This window comes from Phyllostomus discolor, chromosome 6 (assembly GCF_004126475.2).
Source record: "Phyllostomus discolor isolate MPI-MPIP mPhyDis1 chromosome 6, mPhyDis1.pri.v3, whole genome shotgun sequence".
Taxonomy (NCBI): domain Eukaryota; kingdom Metazoa; phylum Chordata; class Mammalia; order Chiroptera; family Phyllostomidae; genus Phyllostomus; species Phyllostomus discolor.
The window spans coordinates 162,543,949-162,558,655 of record NC_040908.2 but is presented as its reverse complement, the minus strand read 5'-3'; the positions used below and the strand labels follow the sequence as shown (position 1 = coordinate 162,558,655).

The 14,707-nt window shown below is 48.0% G+C and overlaps 1 protein-coding gene across 6 annotated transcripts in view; it reads left to right on the top strand.

Annotated features, from left to right (window-relative positions):
- CPSF7 (cleavage and polyadenylation specific factor 7) overlaps positions 1-14,707 on the top strand; it is a 22,518-nt gene extending 7,811 nt beyond the window's left edge. For 2 of the 6 annotated variants that reach the window (XM_028514599.2, XM_028514601.1), the window contains exons 4-10: positions 86-189; positions 541-713; positions 3,722-4,136; positions 4,482-4,600; positions 7,008-7,176; positions 7,812-7,979; positions 12,648-14,707. In XM_028514599.2, the coding sequence (XP_028370400.1) occupies positions 86-189; positions 541-713; positions 3,722-4,136; positions 4,482-4,600; positions 7,008-7,176; positions 7,812-7,974 (1,143 nt within the window). In that variant the 3' untranslated portion in view covers positions 7,975-7,979; positions 12,648-14,707. Of the gene's footprint in view, positions 1-85; positions 190-540; positions 714-3,721; positions 4,137-4,481; positions 4,601-7,007; positions 7,177-7,811; positions 8,005-12,647 lie in introns of all 6 variants that reach the window. The other 4 variants (XM_036029533.1, XM_036029534.1, XM_028514600.2 and 1 more) reach the window with 3 other exon arrangements.

The following is a 14,707-nucleotide window of genomic DNA, read 5'->3' as shown; positions in this document are numbered from 1 at the left end:
CGTGTGGGGGAGGGTTGGGACATTCTGGGTCAGGGGAGCCCTGTAGCTCCTGACGTGTCTTCCTCTTCCATTTTGCCGGCCCCAGTGGACCACAGACCAGCAGCTGATCCAGGTTATTCGCTCTATAGGAGTCTATGATGTGGTGGAGCTGAAGTTTGCAGAGAATCGAGCAAATGGCCAATCCAAAGGGTGAGGTCTGGATTGGAAAAGCCCCTTTTAGTTTATAACCACTGGGATGACAGGTCTGCGCTTTATTCTGGCCCTGATTTTAGTCCCTGCCACCCCTGGCCCAGTTCCCTGCCTTGGTTTTTGGCAAACGGCCTTAGAATGGGGACCGAGCTGCAGTGTAGTAGAGCATCCATTTGTTGAGGGACAACAAAAGCTGATTTCTAATTTCAAGTGAGTGGGAAGGTTATAGGCTGACACCTCTTCGTGTGTGTGTACTTGATGATAGCAGTGTTCAGTAGAAGTGGGAGAGAGTCTCTCTGTTCCTCTCCGTGTCTAGTAGATCTCACTCCGTTTTCATCTTTCTCCCTCAAGGTATGCCGAGGTGGTGGTAGCCTCTGAAAACTCTGTCCACAAATTGTTGGAGCTCCTACCGGGAAAAGTTCTCAATGGAGAGAAAGTAGACGTGAGGCCAGCCACCAAGCAGAACCTGTCACAGTTTGAGGCACAGGCTCGGAAACGTGAGTGCGTCCGAGTCCCAAGAGGGGGTACGTGGAGACCATCTGTACAAATGGGGGAAGGCTGTGGATTTGTTTTCTGTGGTGTAGGCTCGGCCTACAGTGTGGAGGGATTGGGGGCAGGGTGGTGGTGGTTGTGGGTGGTGGCGTGGTCAGTTGGGTTGGCCCAGAAAGGAGGCTTGAGTGCCAGAAGGAACACTGCCAGGAGTCAGATAGGGTCAGGTTACAGTTTGGTTTTGCCGCTGAGCCATGTCACCCTGGCCAAGTCACTGTACTGCATGGGCTCGTTTGCCCTTCTGAACTAGATACATGATGATTAAAGTTCCTGTCAACTCTAAATTGTGTGTTTCTGCCTAAAAATGTCAATGTATAGTGAACCAGTTTAATTGTAAGACATACCTCTCCATAAATTATTAAGAAGGAGCCACCCTAAAATGTAAGTAAGGTATATTAAGATGGCCGTAGTATTGTCATAAACCTAGATTGGAAGGGTGCTGTATAAGGATGTGACCAAAGAAGTGCTGGAGAAGGAGAATTTAACAGTGTTTCTCCAGCATTGTCCAGGGGTGCCCTTTCAGTTACCAGTTATTAGTCTGCTTGGCGAGTATTTCCCGTTGGTAAGGAAGGTTGCATCATCCTGCCTTAGCTCACCGCCAGCATCCCTTACGTGCACCTTGTTCCCCTTGTTGCGACCCTGTGCTCACCAGACTGCCTTCTGATGCTGACTTGGTTTCCTGACTAGGCTTTCCTGCTGGGAAGAGAATGCGCTGACCAGCTGACACAAGTATTCCAGTCTGCTTGGCAGTTATATTTCTCATTGTAAATTAATAAATTGTTCTGGTTTATGAATCAGTCTCTTGTGAGTTTGGTTAGTGTGAGTCAGTCTCCTAGGGTTTGATCACCCCTAGGGGACCTGTTAAAATTGAGTTTCTGAACCTGCAAAACCTGAGGACCAGACTCTGGATTGTCCTGACCTCTCAAGGTATAGCCACCCTGCAGAGCCCTTCCTGAAACAGCCAACTGCCTTTGCTTTGCTTCTACTACAGTGGGGGGTGTGGAGGGGAGGTGGCAAAAGTCCTCTCAAAATAGCGCCTTGTATTGATGGGGTGGTCCACTGGGACCTTGCAATTGACTGAAGGTAGAAATATGGCCACTTCTGTCTTATACAGGAACAGCTGTTCTCTTAACTAGATTGAGAGTCTAGATGGGTGTGGTGTGAGCTCCTATTGCTCTGGGTTAGACAGCACACACTTTTCTTCCTTAACAACTTATCCCTTCTGCTGTAGTCTTTCCATAATTCAGTCCCCTTCAGACTTCCCTAAAATACATAATTTTACAGCTGTGTCAGGGGTAACATTCCTACCTCCACTTGGCTGTTTATTCCTTGGTGTTACCTTTCTTTGCTGAAATAGTGACAAATGACTGGTGTTTTCTGCTATATCATGTTGATGCACCGGGCCTCTCTTAATTTCCTAAGTATAGTGGGTGGGCTTTGCTTAAAAATGGTTGTTACTCTTGGGGTTTGTGGCCATAGATACAAAGTGGAACCTTGCAGATGAAAGAACAGTAGCTGGAAAGGTGGCTGACGTTCAGAGATCCCACATGCTAATCCCTTTCCTTCCTTCCATTGGAGAGCACTTGGGGAATAAGCAAGTTGCCGTGTGTTTGAGACATGAAAAGAGAGAGGGAGCTGCCCTGGCTAGGTAGCTCGGTTGGAACGTCATTGGTTGTGGGTTCAATCTCCAGTCAGGCCACATACAAGAAGCAACAAATGAGTGCATAAATAAGGGGGACACCAAATCAGTGTCCTCCTTCCCTCCTTTCCTCCCTTCCTTTCTCTCTCAAATCAATAAATTTAAAGAATTAAAAGAAGAGAGAGTGCTATGATAGGCACTGGTGATACACTGCAGTGTAGAAGCCACGGTGGCTGCCAGGGTGATTCACCCCACCTGTGCTTCAATCAGGAGTTGGGGTTCACTAACACGTTTTAGTAAGGAGCACACTTTTCTCTCTCCACTCTCGTCTGCAAATGGCATCTTTCTACCTCCGAGACTCCCAAGGCCACATGGTCCTGTTCTTCTGTTGGATTCCACGTTAACCAGGTGTAAAGTACACTATTAAATCGGAGAGAGGGAACAAACTTAACCAGGTGACTTGACGGTGTCAGAGCGTGTTTCCAGCTGTACACAAACATGTCCCGTGCCCGTGTGGTGCACAACACCGTACCAGCAGGCTATGATGGTGCTCCTGGTAGGGCTGCTCCATGGGGTGGCACATTTGGGCCATTGAAATGTGGCGGGAGTCCCCGGGTTTGAGGCGTGTTTTATACCAAGCTTTTGCTGGGAGTCCCTGCATCAGCTGGGTGCCATCTGTTCATTCTGTGGGCAGATCTTTTCTTGGCTTGTCTCCCATTTTCTCTTTACCTCTCAGTCTCCAATCTTCTACTCTTTGCTGTGTGCCTTTTTTCATCCCAGCTGCCAGTTCTGGTGTATGGACAGAGGAGGCGACATCCATCCCTTCCCCTTCCCTCTCCCCCCAAACTCCCTGGTCGGTGCCGCGGCAAGGAGAACATTCCAGGTGTCCCGCAGGATAAAGGTCGACTAGAACCAGGCTAAGGAGGAACGCCCTGAACTCTCACGAGGAGACATGGGGTTTCAAATTAGATTGAGTCCAGTTGAACAGTAATGAATGTACTTGAACATCGTCATATTCTCGTGGGTTATTGGGGCCTTTTTGTACCTCAAACTATAAAAAATCTAAGGATAAATAACGTGTGAAGCACTGAGGGCTCTGGATAAAGGACATACTTTGACATACAGAATTTAAGCTGGTAAGACATAAGTGGGTTTATGTCTTAACTAATTTGCCTCTGACCTTTTTCTCTGAGGCCAAAGAAGAGGCGATGGATGATTTTACTTTCTTTTTCAGCTGTCTGCTCCCTTCCTCGGTGTGGTGTCAGACGACTTGCTGAAAGATGAACGGGTCCTGTGGGCTCGTCTAGCGCCCGGGCAGTAACAGTGGTTCTTTTTGCTTCGTAGGAATACCTCCACGGGCTCACTCTCGAGAATCGAGTGATTCTGCTGACGGACGGGCCACACCCTCTGAGAACCTTGTGCCCTCATCTGCCCGTGTGGATAAGCCCCCTAGTGTGCTGCCCTACTTCAATCGCCCTCCTTCAGCCCTTCCCCTGATGGGTCTGCCCCCGCCTCCAATGCCACCCCCACCACCTCTCTCCTCAAGCTTTGGGGTTCCTCCTCCTCCTCCTGGCATCCACTACCAGCATCTCATGCCCCCTCCTCCTCGATTACCTCCTCATCTGGCTGTACCTCCCCCTGGGGCCATCCCACCTGCCCTTCACCTCAACCCAGCCTTCTTCCCCCCACCAAATGCTACAGTGGGGCCTCCACCAGATACATACATGAAGGCCTCGGCACCCTATAACCATCATGGCAGGTAAGACGATCTCGTTCCTTTCAGATCTGAGCCAGGTGCAATAGAGTAGACAGTGAAGCATTTTGTTCTCCCTGAGGAAGGAATTGAGCTCTGAATCCTGGTATTTTCCCTTATGGAAATCCTGTTGTCATAGTGTTGAGTCTTGGGAAATACTTATCTATTAGATAATGTTTTTGATGTTTTGTTTGCACCCTAACCACTTGATGGAAACCACGTCCTTCATATCCCTTTTTAGGGGACTTGATTAAAATGAGTGATGTAAGTGGCTGTTAGGGAGGCTATGAATGTAGGGTATAGTAAAGACAATAAGGGTGTGCAATCAGGAATGGTGCTATTTCTGTGCAGCCGAGATTCGGGCCCTCCGCCCTCCTCAGTGAGTGAAGCAGAATTTGAAGAGATCATGAAGCGAAACAGAGCAATTTCCAGCAGTGCCATTTCCAAAGCGGTATCTGGAGCCAGTGCAGGTAACTCACCCTTACTGTGGCTGCCTTCCCCTGTCTTAGTCTTTCCATTGTTTTTCCATGTTTTGTCATTTCCACTGGCAAGAAATTCAACAGGATAAAGTTGGAGCACTGTTAGATTCTCAAGAGTGGCACAGGTTGAAAAGCAATATGTAATCTAATGGCATGGCTTTGGGGGCGCTCCAGTGGTGTTATTTTAGCCTGTGCCTAGACCTGCCCTGTGAAAACCAACTTAGGGCCTAGAGTATAAATCATACCATCTTGTTGTGGTATTAGTCATAGAATGAAGTTCCTGCCTCGTGGAGATCTTTACCTCAGTGGCCCTGATGTCTGTGTGGTGGATCCACTGCTAAGTGTGGACCCTGGGGTTTTAGGGCTGACGCCACAACTAGATGACGGTGGATATGGAATCTAATTACCTCTGGGGGCCTAGAGAGAGCTGGTGGTGGCCTCCATGTAGCCTGTCCTAGAAAGAGGCAAGTAAGTCTGTTGGGTGCCATCTTAAGGCATAACATTCTTGAAGAGGTAACTTTTGCCCTGTTGTCAGTATTAAGTAGGCAGAACCGGAAGCTGTGACTCTTGAGAGCTCCAGGCACAGAATTTTTGGTTTCTAAGGGGAGAAAATATAGGAAGTTTCAGGGTTCTGGTTCAAGTTTCATTTCATGACATTAGCCATGTTCGCTTGCTTCCTGTGATTTCCCAAATGAATGTAAATGTAGACTGTCAGATCTCCAAGTTAACCCTAGATATTGTCATCTGTTTTCCACAATTCCTCAGCTTTGGCTGCAAAATTTGAATCCATGGAGTAGGTTAAACACAGGAAGTGTACATATTCTCTTATATTTTTTTTCCTCCAGAAAATCTTCATTGGCATCTGAATGAGTTGGGATTTTTTTACGTTTTATTTATTTATTTTTAGAGAGAGGGGAAGGGTGGGAGAAAGAGGGGGCAAGAAACATCGACCAGTTGCCTCTCACATGCCCTCAACTGAGGACATGGCCCCCAACCCAAGCATGTGCCCTGACTGGGAATTGAACCAGCGACCTTTTGGTTTGCAGGATGATGCCTAGTCTACTGAGCCACACCAGTCAGGGCTAAATAAATCTTTTTAAATTAAAAGTAGCCTGTGCTCATTGTGACAAGTCAGATACACAGAGGACTATAATGAAAATCATCGTTCTCCACCATCTCCTTCAGGCCAAGAGGGTCACAAATCAAATCTCTCTCTCCCTCTGATTTTGTTGTTCTCGTTCCAGTCACTCAAACCACAAACATTTATTGGACACCTATAAAGTAGGCAAACATTTCTTCCTCTGGTGGAGCTGACACCCCAGTGTTGCTGAACTCCTCCATAGTTCCCAGCTTATTCTTACTGCCTCACTCGGAGAAGCAGCTTCCTGTCCTCGCTGTCACTGGGCCTGTGTCTGGTTTCATGTTTTCCTTGCATTTTCTTCTGTCCGTATGCTCCTAACTGAGCTTGGAAAAGCTTTGTGCGAGCACCCGACCTGTGACCTGTGACCCCCGTCCTTGCCAGGTGTTGCCCAGATTTGGGGAGTGAAGGGACTGATTCTTGATGGCAGCATAATTTAAATAAATAAAAATTAAATATGTACATGTGTATGTATACATGTGTCTATGCCATATATAATACAATTTAGACAAAAGTATGCAGTGTTGATAAAGTCATCTACACGAGGACCTTTTACCGTTCTGTGTTATCCTCCAGGTATTTTTTGTGCAGATGATACATACACGCACACACATGCATAGTTTTGATTGTTTTTACAAAATTGAAATTCTGTTTTGTAACTTTTCAGATAAATATGTTCTGAACATCTGTTATATGCAATAATACCTAACATGTATCAAACCCTTACTGTGTGCTTGGCACTGTGCTAAGCGCTTTACATGGATTCCTTTGTTTGCACACAAATTACCCTCATGCGTTTCAACAACCACGTAGTGCCCTGCACAGCCAGTGTTCTGTAACTCTGTAGCCAGACCCTGTCGAAGGAGCTTCCGGTTGTTCCTAATTCTGTAATACAACAAACAACCCTAACACAGACATGGTTAAACTCACACATAGTTGTGAGCAGAAGTAGAAAATTTTCAGGATTCCTCGGTCAAGAGTCTGCACATGGTTTATTCTGATGGATGTGGTCGCACAGCCCTCAGACAGTGGTGCACCAGTGCGTACCCCCACTGACGATGTCTGAGAGCACCGGTGGTTCCAGACCCTCGGGATGTAGGTGCCCTCCAGTTTTACACCCGCCCCTGCTGCCTGATCTGTCTCACTGCGGTTTGGCGGGGCAGCCGGTTACTCCTGACTTGTGTCCTCCTGAGTTCTCCTTTTGGTCCATTTGGTTTATGGCCTCTGCTTATCCTTGGCCTTTTCCATCCGCCCCGTCAGGGGATTACAGTGACGCGATTGAGACGCTGCTCACGGCCATCGCTGTGATCAAACAGTCTCGGGTTGCCAATGATGAGCGTTGCCGTGTCCTCATCTCCTCTCTTAAGGACTGCCTTCATGGCATTGAAGCCAAGTCCTACAGTGTGGGTGCCAGCGGGAGCTCGTCCAGGTGAGTTGCTGACGGCTGCAGTGGCCTACCAGCCCTGAGCAGCACTCTTCCAGGTAGTGGCAGGGGGAGGGAAGGAGCCCAGGGCCTCTGGCAGGGACCTGGCTGAAAGAGCAGCCCTGGTCCTCCCGTCTGAAAGGGGACAAAGTTAACCTAAGGTCTGGAATCTGTGTTGGGTGGAGCAGTGGGCTTATCTAGGAAAAAAGATAGACTATAGCTAAAAACATGGGCTTTGGAGCCATACACACTTGGATTTGAATCCCAGTTGTGCTTCTAGCCACATGTGTGGCCTTGAGAATGGAATTATTCAACCTTCTAAGCCTGATTATTCTCACTTTTAAAAAAGGGACAATAGCAGTGCTAATTTTACAGACCTCTTGTGAAGATTAGGTGAGATATTGATGCAAAGCTCTTAGCACTGTGCCTGATAACATTAATAAGATCTCAACAAGCTTAACTGTTAGTATTTTCTCAAAAAAGACTGGACCTCGAGAGCTGAAACCTTTGGGCAGCGGGTCCATCCGTGATGGAGAGTAGTGGAAGGCGGGTTTAGACAGTCCTGGAAGACACTGAAACGCACCGCTTCTGGAGGGAATGTGGTAGGCCCTCTGAGTGTGGCTGAAGGATCTTTCTAATAGGAAAAGACACCGGTCCCGAGAGAGGTCGCCTAGCAGGTCCCGGGAGAGCAGCAGGCGGCACCGGGACCTGCTTCACAACGAGGATCGGCATGATGATTATTTCCAAGAGCGGAACCGAGAGCATGAGAGACACCGGGATAGAGAGCGGGACCGGCACCACTGAGAAAGGTGGGACGGAGCCCGCGCCTGCCTGGCGGGTGATCTTTCTGAAAGAGAAGTTACTGATAATGAAGATTTCTGTCTGTCTGTCTGTCTGTTTTTATTTTCCCTACTTACTGATTTTAGAGAGAGGAAGGCGGGGGAGACATCGACTTGTTGTTCCCCTTACTTATGGTCATTGGTCGCTTCTTGTGTGTGTCCTGAACCAGGATGGAACCTGTAACCTTGGAATATCAGGATGACACTCTAACCAGTTGAGCTACCTGGCCAGAGCTCTCCCTCTTTTTAAAGCAAGTAAAGAGAATGGGCTGACTTTTGATTTAGGTAGCTGAAAATTCAGAAGGGCAGACTTCCCGCTTGTTTGTCAGGTGTCTGAGATGGACATGAGATGAAGCGGTTTCTGTTGGCTGCATGCCCGCCTTGCCCTGGGTGTGAGCCAGCAGCCCCGAGGGCTGAGGGCGCAGCACTGCGGGCAGTGCCCGGATGTGACTCCCCCCTCCAGCACATTTCTCTGTTCTGCCGTTCCCCGCTCTGTAAACGAAGGTCATGAAAGTAGCTATCTCGTCACGTTGCTGCGTGTGCGGTGAGATAACCCACAGGCATTGAGCACTTGTAGTGCCTGTCACGTTGTACGTTCTCAGGCAGTTCTCGTAGCCTCGTTCTCGGCCTCAGTGTGCACCAGCCCCGCCAAACTTCCAAGTGAAAAAGTCAGGGAAATTGACCAATACAGAAAAGTAAGACCATTGCCTACATGTTTGTTTTCAAGTTGCAGCATTAATGATTTTAAGAATTAATACCTGTTTAAAAGATTCTAAAAATCAGGATGCTTCAGTCAGAAAAAGCTGGTCTGGAAAAAACTATTTTTAATAGTTTTAGAGACTCTGTGGGGGATACTTCAGTGGAAGGGTATATTTGTTTTGGAAAAAAACATATCGACAGCAAATTTTTTCAAAGCAAAGCATGTTCAGGAGAGTTGGGGTGGGGGCCACATTAACTCAGGTCAGGTCATTGAAAAGTTGCGTTGGGCGTGGCTGGATCCAGGGGCTTCGGCTCTGCTTTCATTGTCGTTTTCATTGCGCTCGGCCGTCCCGACTGAAAGAAAGCTTGTGGCAAAGATTGTTTGTAGTGTGTAAGCAAGTAAAAGGAGTTGTTGACTCTTTCTCTGTGGAGATATTTAAAAGTAGCTTAGACTCTGGCTAGGAGGGTCTGTTTGTGGTTCCTGGGGTCTGCTGTGTGATCCAGGTGACTTTGGGGGTCTCTTCTCAACCTTGTCATTTCACATTGAGTGCATTGTGAAAATGTCCTTGGCTTTGTGACTGTTTGGTTGGTCTCAGTAATGGTAATTGAGGGTGAGGAGAAAGCATAGTGAGCTCTTTTTGGTATCTTTGGGTGGGTAGATGGATGCCTGGGTGAAGAAGGGAAAGGAGACCCCCCCACCACCCGTGACTGCCTGAAGGTCACAAGCAATAACTGGACTGTAAGCCATTGAAAAAGTCTGTTGTGTTTTTCTTAGTGATAGCCTACTGCACACACAGACAAGAGTCTTGTCATGTTTGGCTACTGCCCTCTGCTGTGTTGTCCAACATTGTCTGCCACGAACTTAGGCAGTTATAGCTGGGAATTCTGTTGTCTTCTGTAGGTGACAGGCCAGTGGGAGAATGAAAAGTTAGTAACATTTTTACCTGCCTGCCTTCTCTATTCTTCCAATCACTCATTCATTCCACAAAATCTTAGGGTGCTTGACATGATTGAAGTCTAGGTTGCCCCACATAAAGTTACCAGTTAGGCTGTGTGTTCTAGATACTTCTTTCTAGATTTTGCAGCAGGTTGAGTTTTGGGAGGTACCCACATACCCTCTAGAAAAGCAGACTCTAGGGGTGGTGGGGCCCACAAACAGCTTGGCCCTGAGGCTCTCAGGTTGGGCGGGAAGGTGGGCCCAGAGTAGGTCTCTGATCCGGTCTCGTCGCCTCTGTTGTAGTCGCACATTTCCTTCCTCTTGCTGGAGTTAGACAGTTGCTGGTGTTGCTTGTGGGTCCGGTGTCACTGCCTCATCCAGTCCTGCAGCCCACGGCGCATGTCCTTTGAGCTGACTAGGGCGAGAGTGACCAGGGAAGTATTTGTGGGGTCAGAGCCCAGATTAGCATCTGCGACCGCATTCACTTTAGTAGTTAGAACATGTAACCGCGTGTCCCTGTTCCTGGTGGCTTTGTGTCTGACAGCCTTTTGACAGGAAGACTGCAAGATCCTCAAACCATTAGTACTTTGGGGCTGCACATCTGAACCTGAGGCTTCAGCTGTCACCTGTAATGTGGGACTGTTTCTCCCATTGTGAGGATTATTCAGTTTGGGTAACTGAAAAACCCTGTAACTCAGTAGTTCCCAGAAAATGGTCAGTTGGCTGGCGCAGGCCTGTGACGAGATGAGGCAGGCAAACTCTGAGGCAGGTTTTCCAATTCCTCAATTTGTCTTCTGTTGGTTAATCCATCCAGATAATAATTTTGTCCAAAAGAACTGAATCAGACACCCTACAAATGTCCAGTTGTCATGTGCTCATCCTAATCAGTCCTGATTCATCTGGTTACCAAATTGCGACTTAGGAGATTTCATGTTGAGCAGATGGTGCGTAGATGGTACGTTTATCTCAAGAACTTGCCAGTGTTAAGTACATACTTTTTGGTTAGAAAACGATGGTGTTTTATATTGTATGAACAGGTGTTCTCTAGACCAACAGGTGCGTTCTGTCAAGCATCAGCAATAAATCAGCGACCCACCTTCCTCAGGGTAGGCACCACCTTGGGGGCTTAAAGTCTTGATTGGCCCACTGCAGAACTCTTTTCCTTTTTTTAATTGATTTTAGAGAATGGAGGGGGGAGAGAAAGAGAAACATCAGTTTGTTGCTGCACTTATTACTTATGCATTCATTGGTTGATTCTTATGTGTGCCCTGAGTGGGGATTGAACCTGCAACCTTGGTGCATTGGGACGATGCTCTAACCAGCAGAGCTCCCTGGCCAGGGCATGCAGGACTCTTTGGCTTCTATCTGTATTCACACATTATCACCAAAATGTAGCCACACCCTTTTAAGAAATGAGTACTGTAGTTTATTTCTCTTGGTGCACTAGTTATCCTCTGCGCCTGGTCTTGCAGGGACAGTGCATCTCTTTCGGGCTATTTGTGTCTACACTTTGGAGTTGGAGATATTCTTAAATGATCAGTGGTTTTGACTTTTTGTAGTTCTCGGCTATTTCATGATTTTAGGACCTTCTGCTACCTCAAAATACAGTCATTCTTACCTGATTTCCATCTTCCTGGTCAGTGAAAACAGCTTTCTGCTCAGTTTTGATTCAGTGCAAAGATTCAGGAGCCCCAGTGGTGTGACACTGAGAAAGCACTGAGGGCTCAGTTTTCCCTATAGGAAATGAGAGGAAACCCGCCTGCTTGCACAGGTGTTTGGACAAGCCAGAGGGCAGAGGCCATGGCTGAATCTGAGCTGCCCAGCTGAAACAGTGCCGTTTCGGGGTGGGAGGATCCCACAGCTGTGGGTGTCTCTGTTCCGGGCCAGCTCCTTCAGCACACAGAGGTGTGTGCAGGAGGGGTGAGCATTTGTGTGCGAGCATTTGTGTGCGAGCTGTGTTGCCAGTTTGGACATTAGAAATCCTGAGCCGGAATTTAATCTCCCTTTTTCTGTTTAGCTGTTAATTCTATTTTATATGGTCAGGCTGACCAAGCCACCCCCTGCAGATTAATATTGCAAAATCGTAACAAGGGTTGAGTGGACTGGGGATCTTAAGTTGGGTAGAAATGTGACAAATGGCTTAACAGTGCCTTATTATTCAGCGAAAGTTCTTAACTACGCTTTTAAGTTTCTTAGATGGCGACTACAGGTTGTTTTCTTTCACTCCCATGCTCTGCTTTGTGTCCTGGCCTGGCTAGATCGCTGCAGCTTGCTGGTAGTGTGCTCTCGGCCCCTCGCCCGCAGTGATCAGCGGGGAAAGACTTTAAAAGGTTCTTGAGTTCTAATACAACTCAGGACATCTCGGGCTCTGCGCGCGTGTGCACATGTACTCGAGAGAGTGCTGTTTGAAATCTGTTTTAACTGGGGCTTCTTTAAAAGCGGAGAAAGGGTTAGGGGTTTCCTGTGTGAGTACATGCTCCCTGCCACGGCCTCTTGGATGTTAGGGGGTTAATGGATTTGGTTATGTACACACACGTTTTCTCACCATTGTACCTGCCGTTTCCAGATTTTTTCCTCCCCTTAAGGTAAGCTATGACTTGCTCAGAATAGATTTTCTGAAACGGTAGTTAAACTCACCACCTTCCCTTGTAACAACTTTCCTTGAAATGTTGTAGTTTCCACATTTTTCCACCCCAGGTCTTTTTTTTTTTTTTTTTCAGTCAAACTGCTTTGAGACCTCATCTCATTGTCTGTGTTTCCCCTCAGCCTTCAAGTAGGATGTCACTTTTTTTCTCTCTACTCTGTAGCATCTCCTCCAACCAGCCCCTCACTCCTCCCAGTGCCAGACACTCCCAGACATTCCCAGGCTGGCATTCTCCCTCTGTCCACGTCACCTACGTCCTGTGTTGTAACTGTAGAAAATGCCAGGGTAACTCATCTGAGCCCCAGTTAATCAGAAAGTAACCTCTAATTTGTGTTCTCTTCTGATGTTCTCATTGCAGGAGTCTGTTTGGAAGCAAATGTTTTTTTAATGGACTTGCATCTCCTCACCTTGATCAGGATTAAAGGACGGAGGCCGCTCCACCCCTCCCCCTTCCTCCAAACCCCTAACCCCCTCCAGACACCCAGGGAATGCCCTCTGCCCTACAGGACTGAAGACTGCCTGGCAGCCCTCCCAGTCCCACAGCTCCTGTTTGCCAGGGAAAAGAACCTAAAGACTTTGTGTGGTTGGGAGGGGGGGCAGACAGGAAGAAAACATGTGCAGGCCCCTGGTTTCCATAGAGAATGGTGCTTTGTTCAAGGAAACATGAGTTTCTGATTTTCCAGGAGCAGTTCATCGGTGAGGTTGATGGGAAGACTTCCTTCTCAAAGAAAATGAATCCTTCGTTTGGGATCTAGGAGAGTGACTGGGTGTGCCAAAATATGCCCAGGGTCCTGCCCTCAGCACTAGGTTTGATGGGGCCAAGAGGGTCCAGACCCCTTGCTAACATACCACTTCTTTGTTTAACTCCTTTCCCTTCCCAGTCCCTTGAGGAGGGACCATGAGAACAGAAAATTTCCTTATGAAAAGCTTCCCTTATTCTTGCTTTTCCTTCTTACACATTTGACAGTTTATTTCCCAAACCTCCCAGAGGGTTACACCCTTCCAGCTCCCTGCTGCCCACCCTCCCTGCGGACTTGCCCTCCTAAGCAGAGAAGGCCTGGGAGGCCGCTCTCTGCTGGGGCCCCGCAGAGCCAGGCACCGCCCTCCACCCTCTGCTGCTGCTTGCTCAGGTGCCTCTGGCAGCGACCAGCTCTGCTAGACGCTCCCTTTCCCCGGGGCTTTGCCGTTTCACATGAGGAGCCCTTCCCCCAACACGGCTGCTTCCTTGTTTTAGAGGAAGGTACTGCCATTGGGAGGGTGGGGACGGTGGGCCTCAGCGGTGATGAGCCCTTGTGAAGTCCCAGGAGTGGGGAAGGAGGCCAGGTGAGCAGGATACAACCAATTTCCACAGGCTTTTCTTTCTTCAGGTGTGATGTAAGCATGGGCTTGCATGCCCCAGGTACTAGTTTTACTTACTGTGGGACAGCCTGGCACTAGTAGACAGGTAAAAGTCACAAATTGGGTGTCTTTCCACCTTTTGACTGTTGACTTCATAGCTCCCCGTGCTCTGCCTAGAAGAGGCACTTTCTTCCTCTGATAAGGAGCAGGGAGGAAGTGGAGCCTGACTTGGACGAGCTCAGCGCTCTAAGGACCGCCACTCCTGGGGGCTGTTTTCACACGGGCATATGGAATTGCTTTTCCTATGACATCCAAATTGTGATGTTCTTGCTGCTGAGGGGAGAAGCGGCAACAGGGTCCTGCGGCACCTGTGGGGCGATGGATGCTATTCATGCATGCATCTACAGGGCACGTGACATCTAACACGAGAAGAGACGTGGCATGTGAGATGTAGGGCCATTGGAGATCCTTCTGGCTCAGAGGGGAGAGACTTGAGTTGGACTGAACCCTTCCTCATCCCTGCACGTTTCTGACACAGCCCTCGGTCAGTCACTGAGGGAGTCCCCCCAGGGTCGGAGAGGCACATTCCCGTGGGACAGAGGCTACAGGTCTGTAGCTCCTTCTTTCCCCTGTCCCGGATCCCATCCCCACCTCCACTTCAGAACATGGCACCCCACACAGCTGGCCAAGTGTTAAGTGATGCGCTTATCCGTGAGAGCAGCTCCGGGTGTCTTTTTAAAATGTAGAGAAAACCAAGTAAGGTGACAGTGTAAGGAAGAGGAATATATAGAATACCAGAAGAGCCGTTTACCCGGAGAATTTTTTTCTCCCCATTTTTGTTTTGTTTTTACTCAATGACACAATTTTTAGTTTTATTTCCTGATAGCAAAAGGAAAAAAACCCAACCCTCAAAAAGGCCACGGCCCCGTCCCCCTGTTGTCGGTGATTTGTTTGTCTTTCTGATAGGTTGAAAATTGTGTAATAAACTTGATGACGCTGTCAATCTTTTATACTGCATTGTATTTTTTTCCTTTTGTAACAAAGTATTTTTAAATAATAAATGGGGTGTGAGCTGTTTTA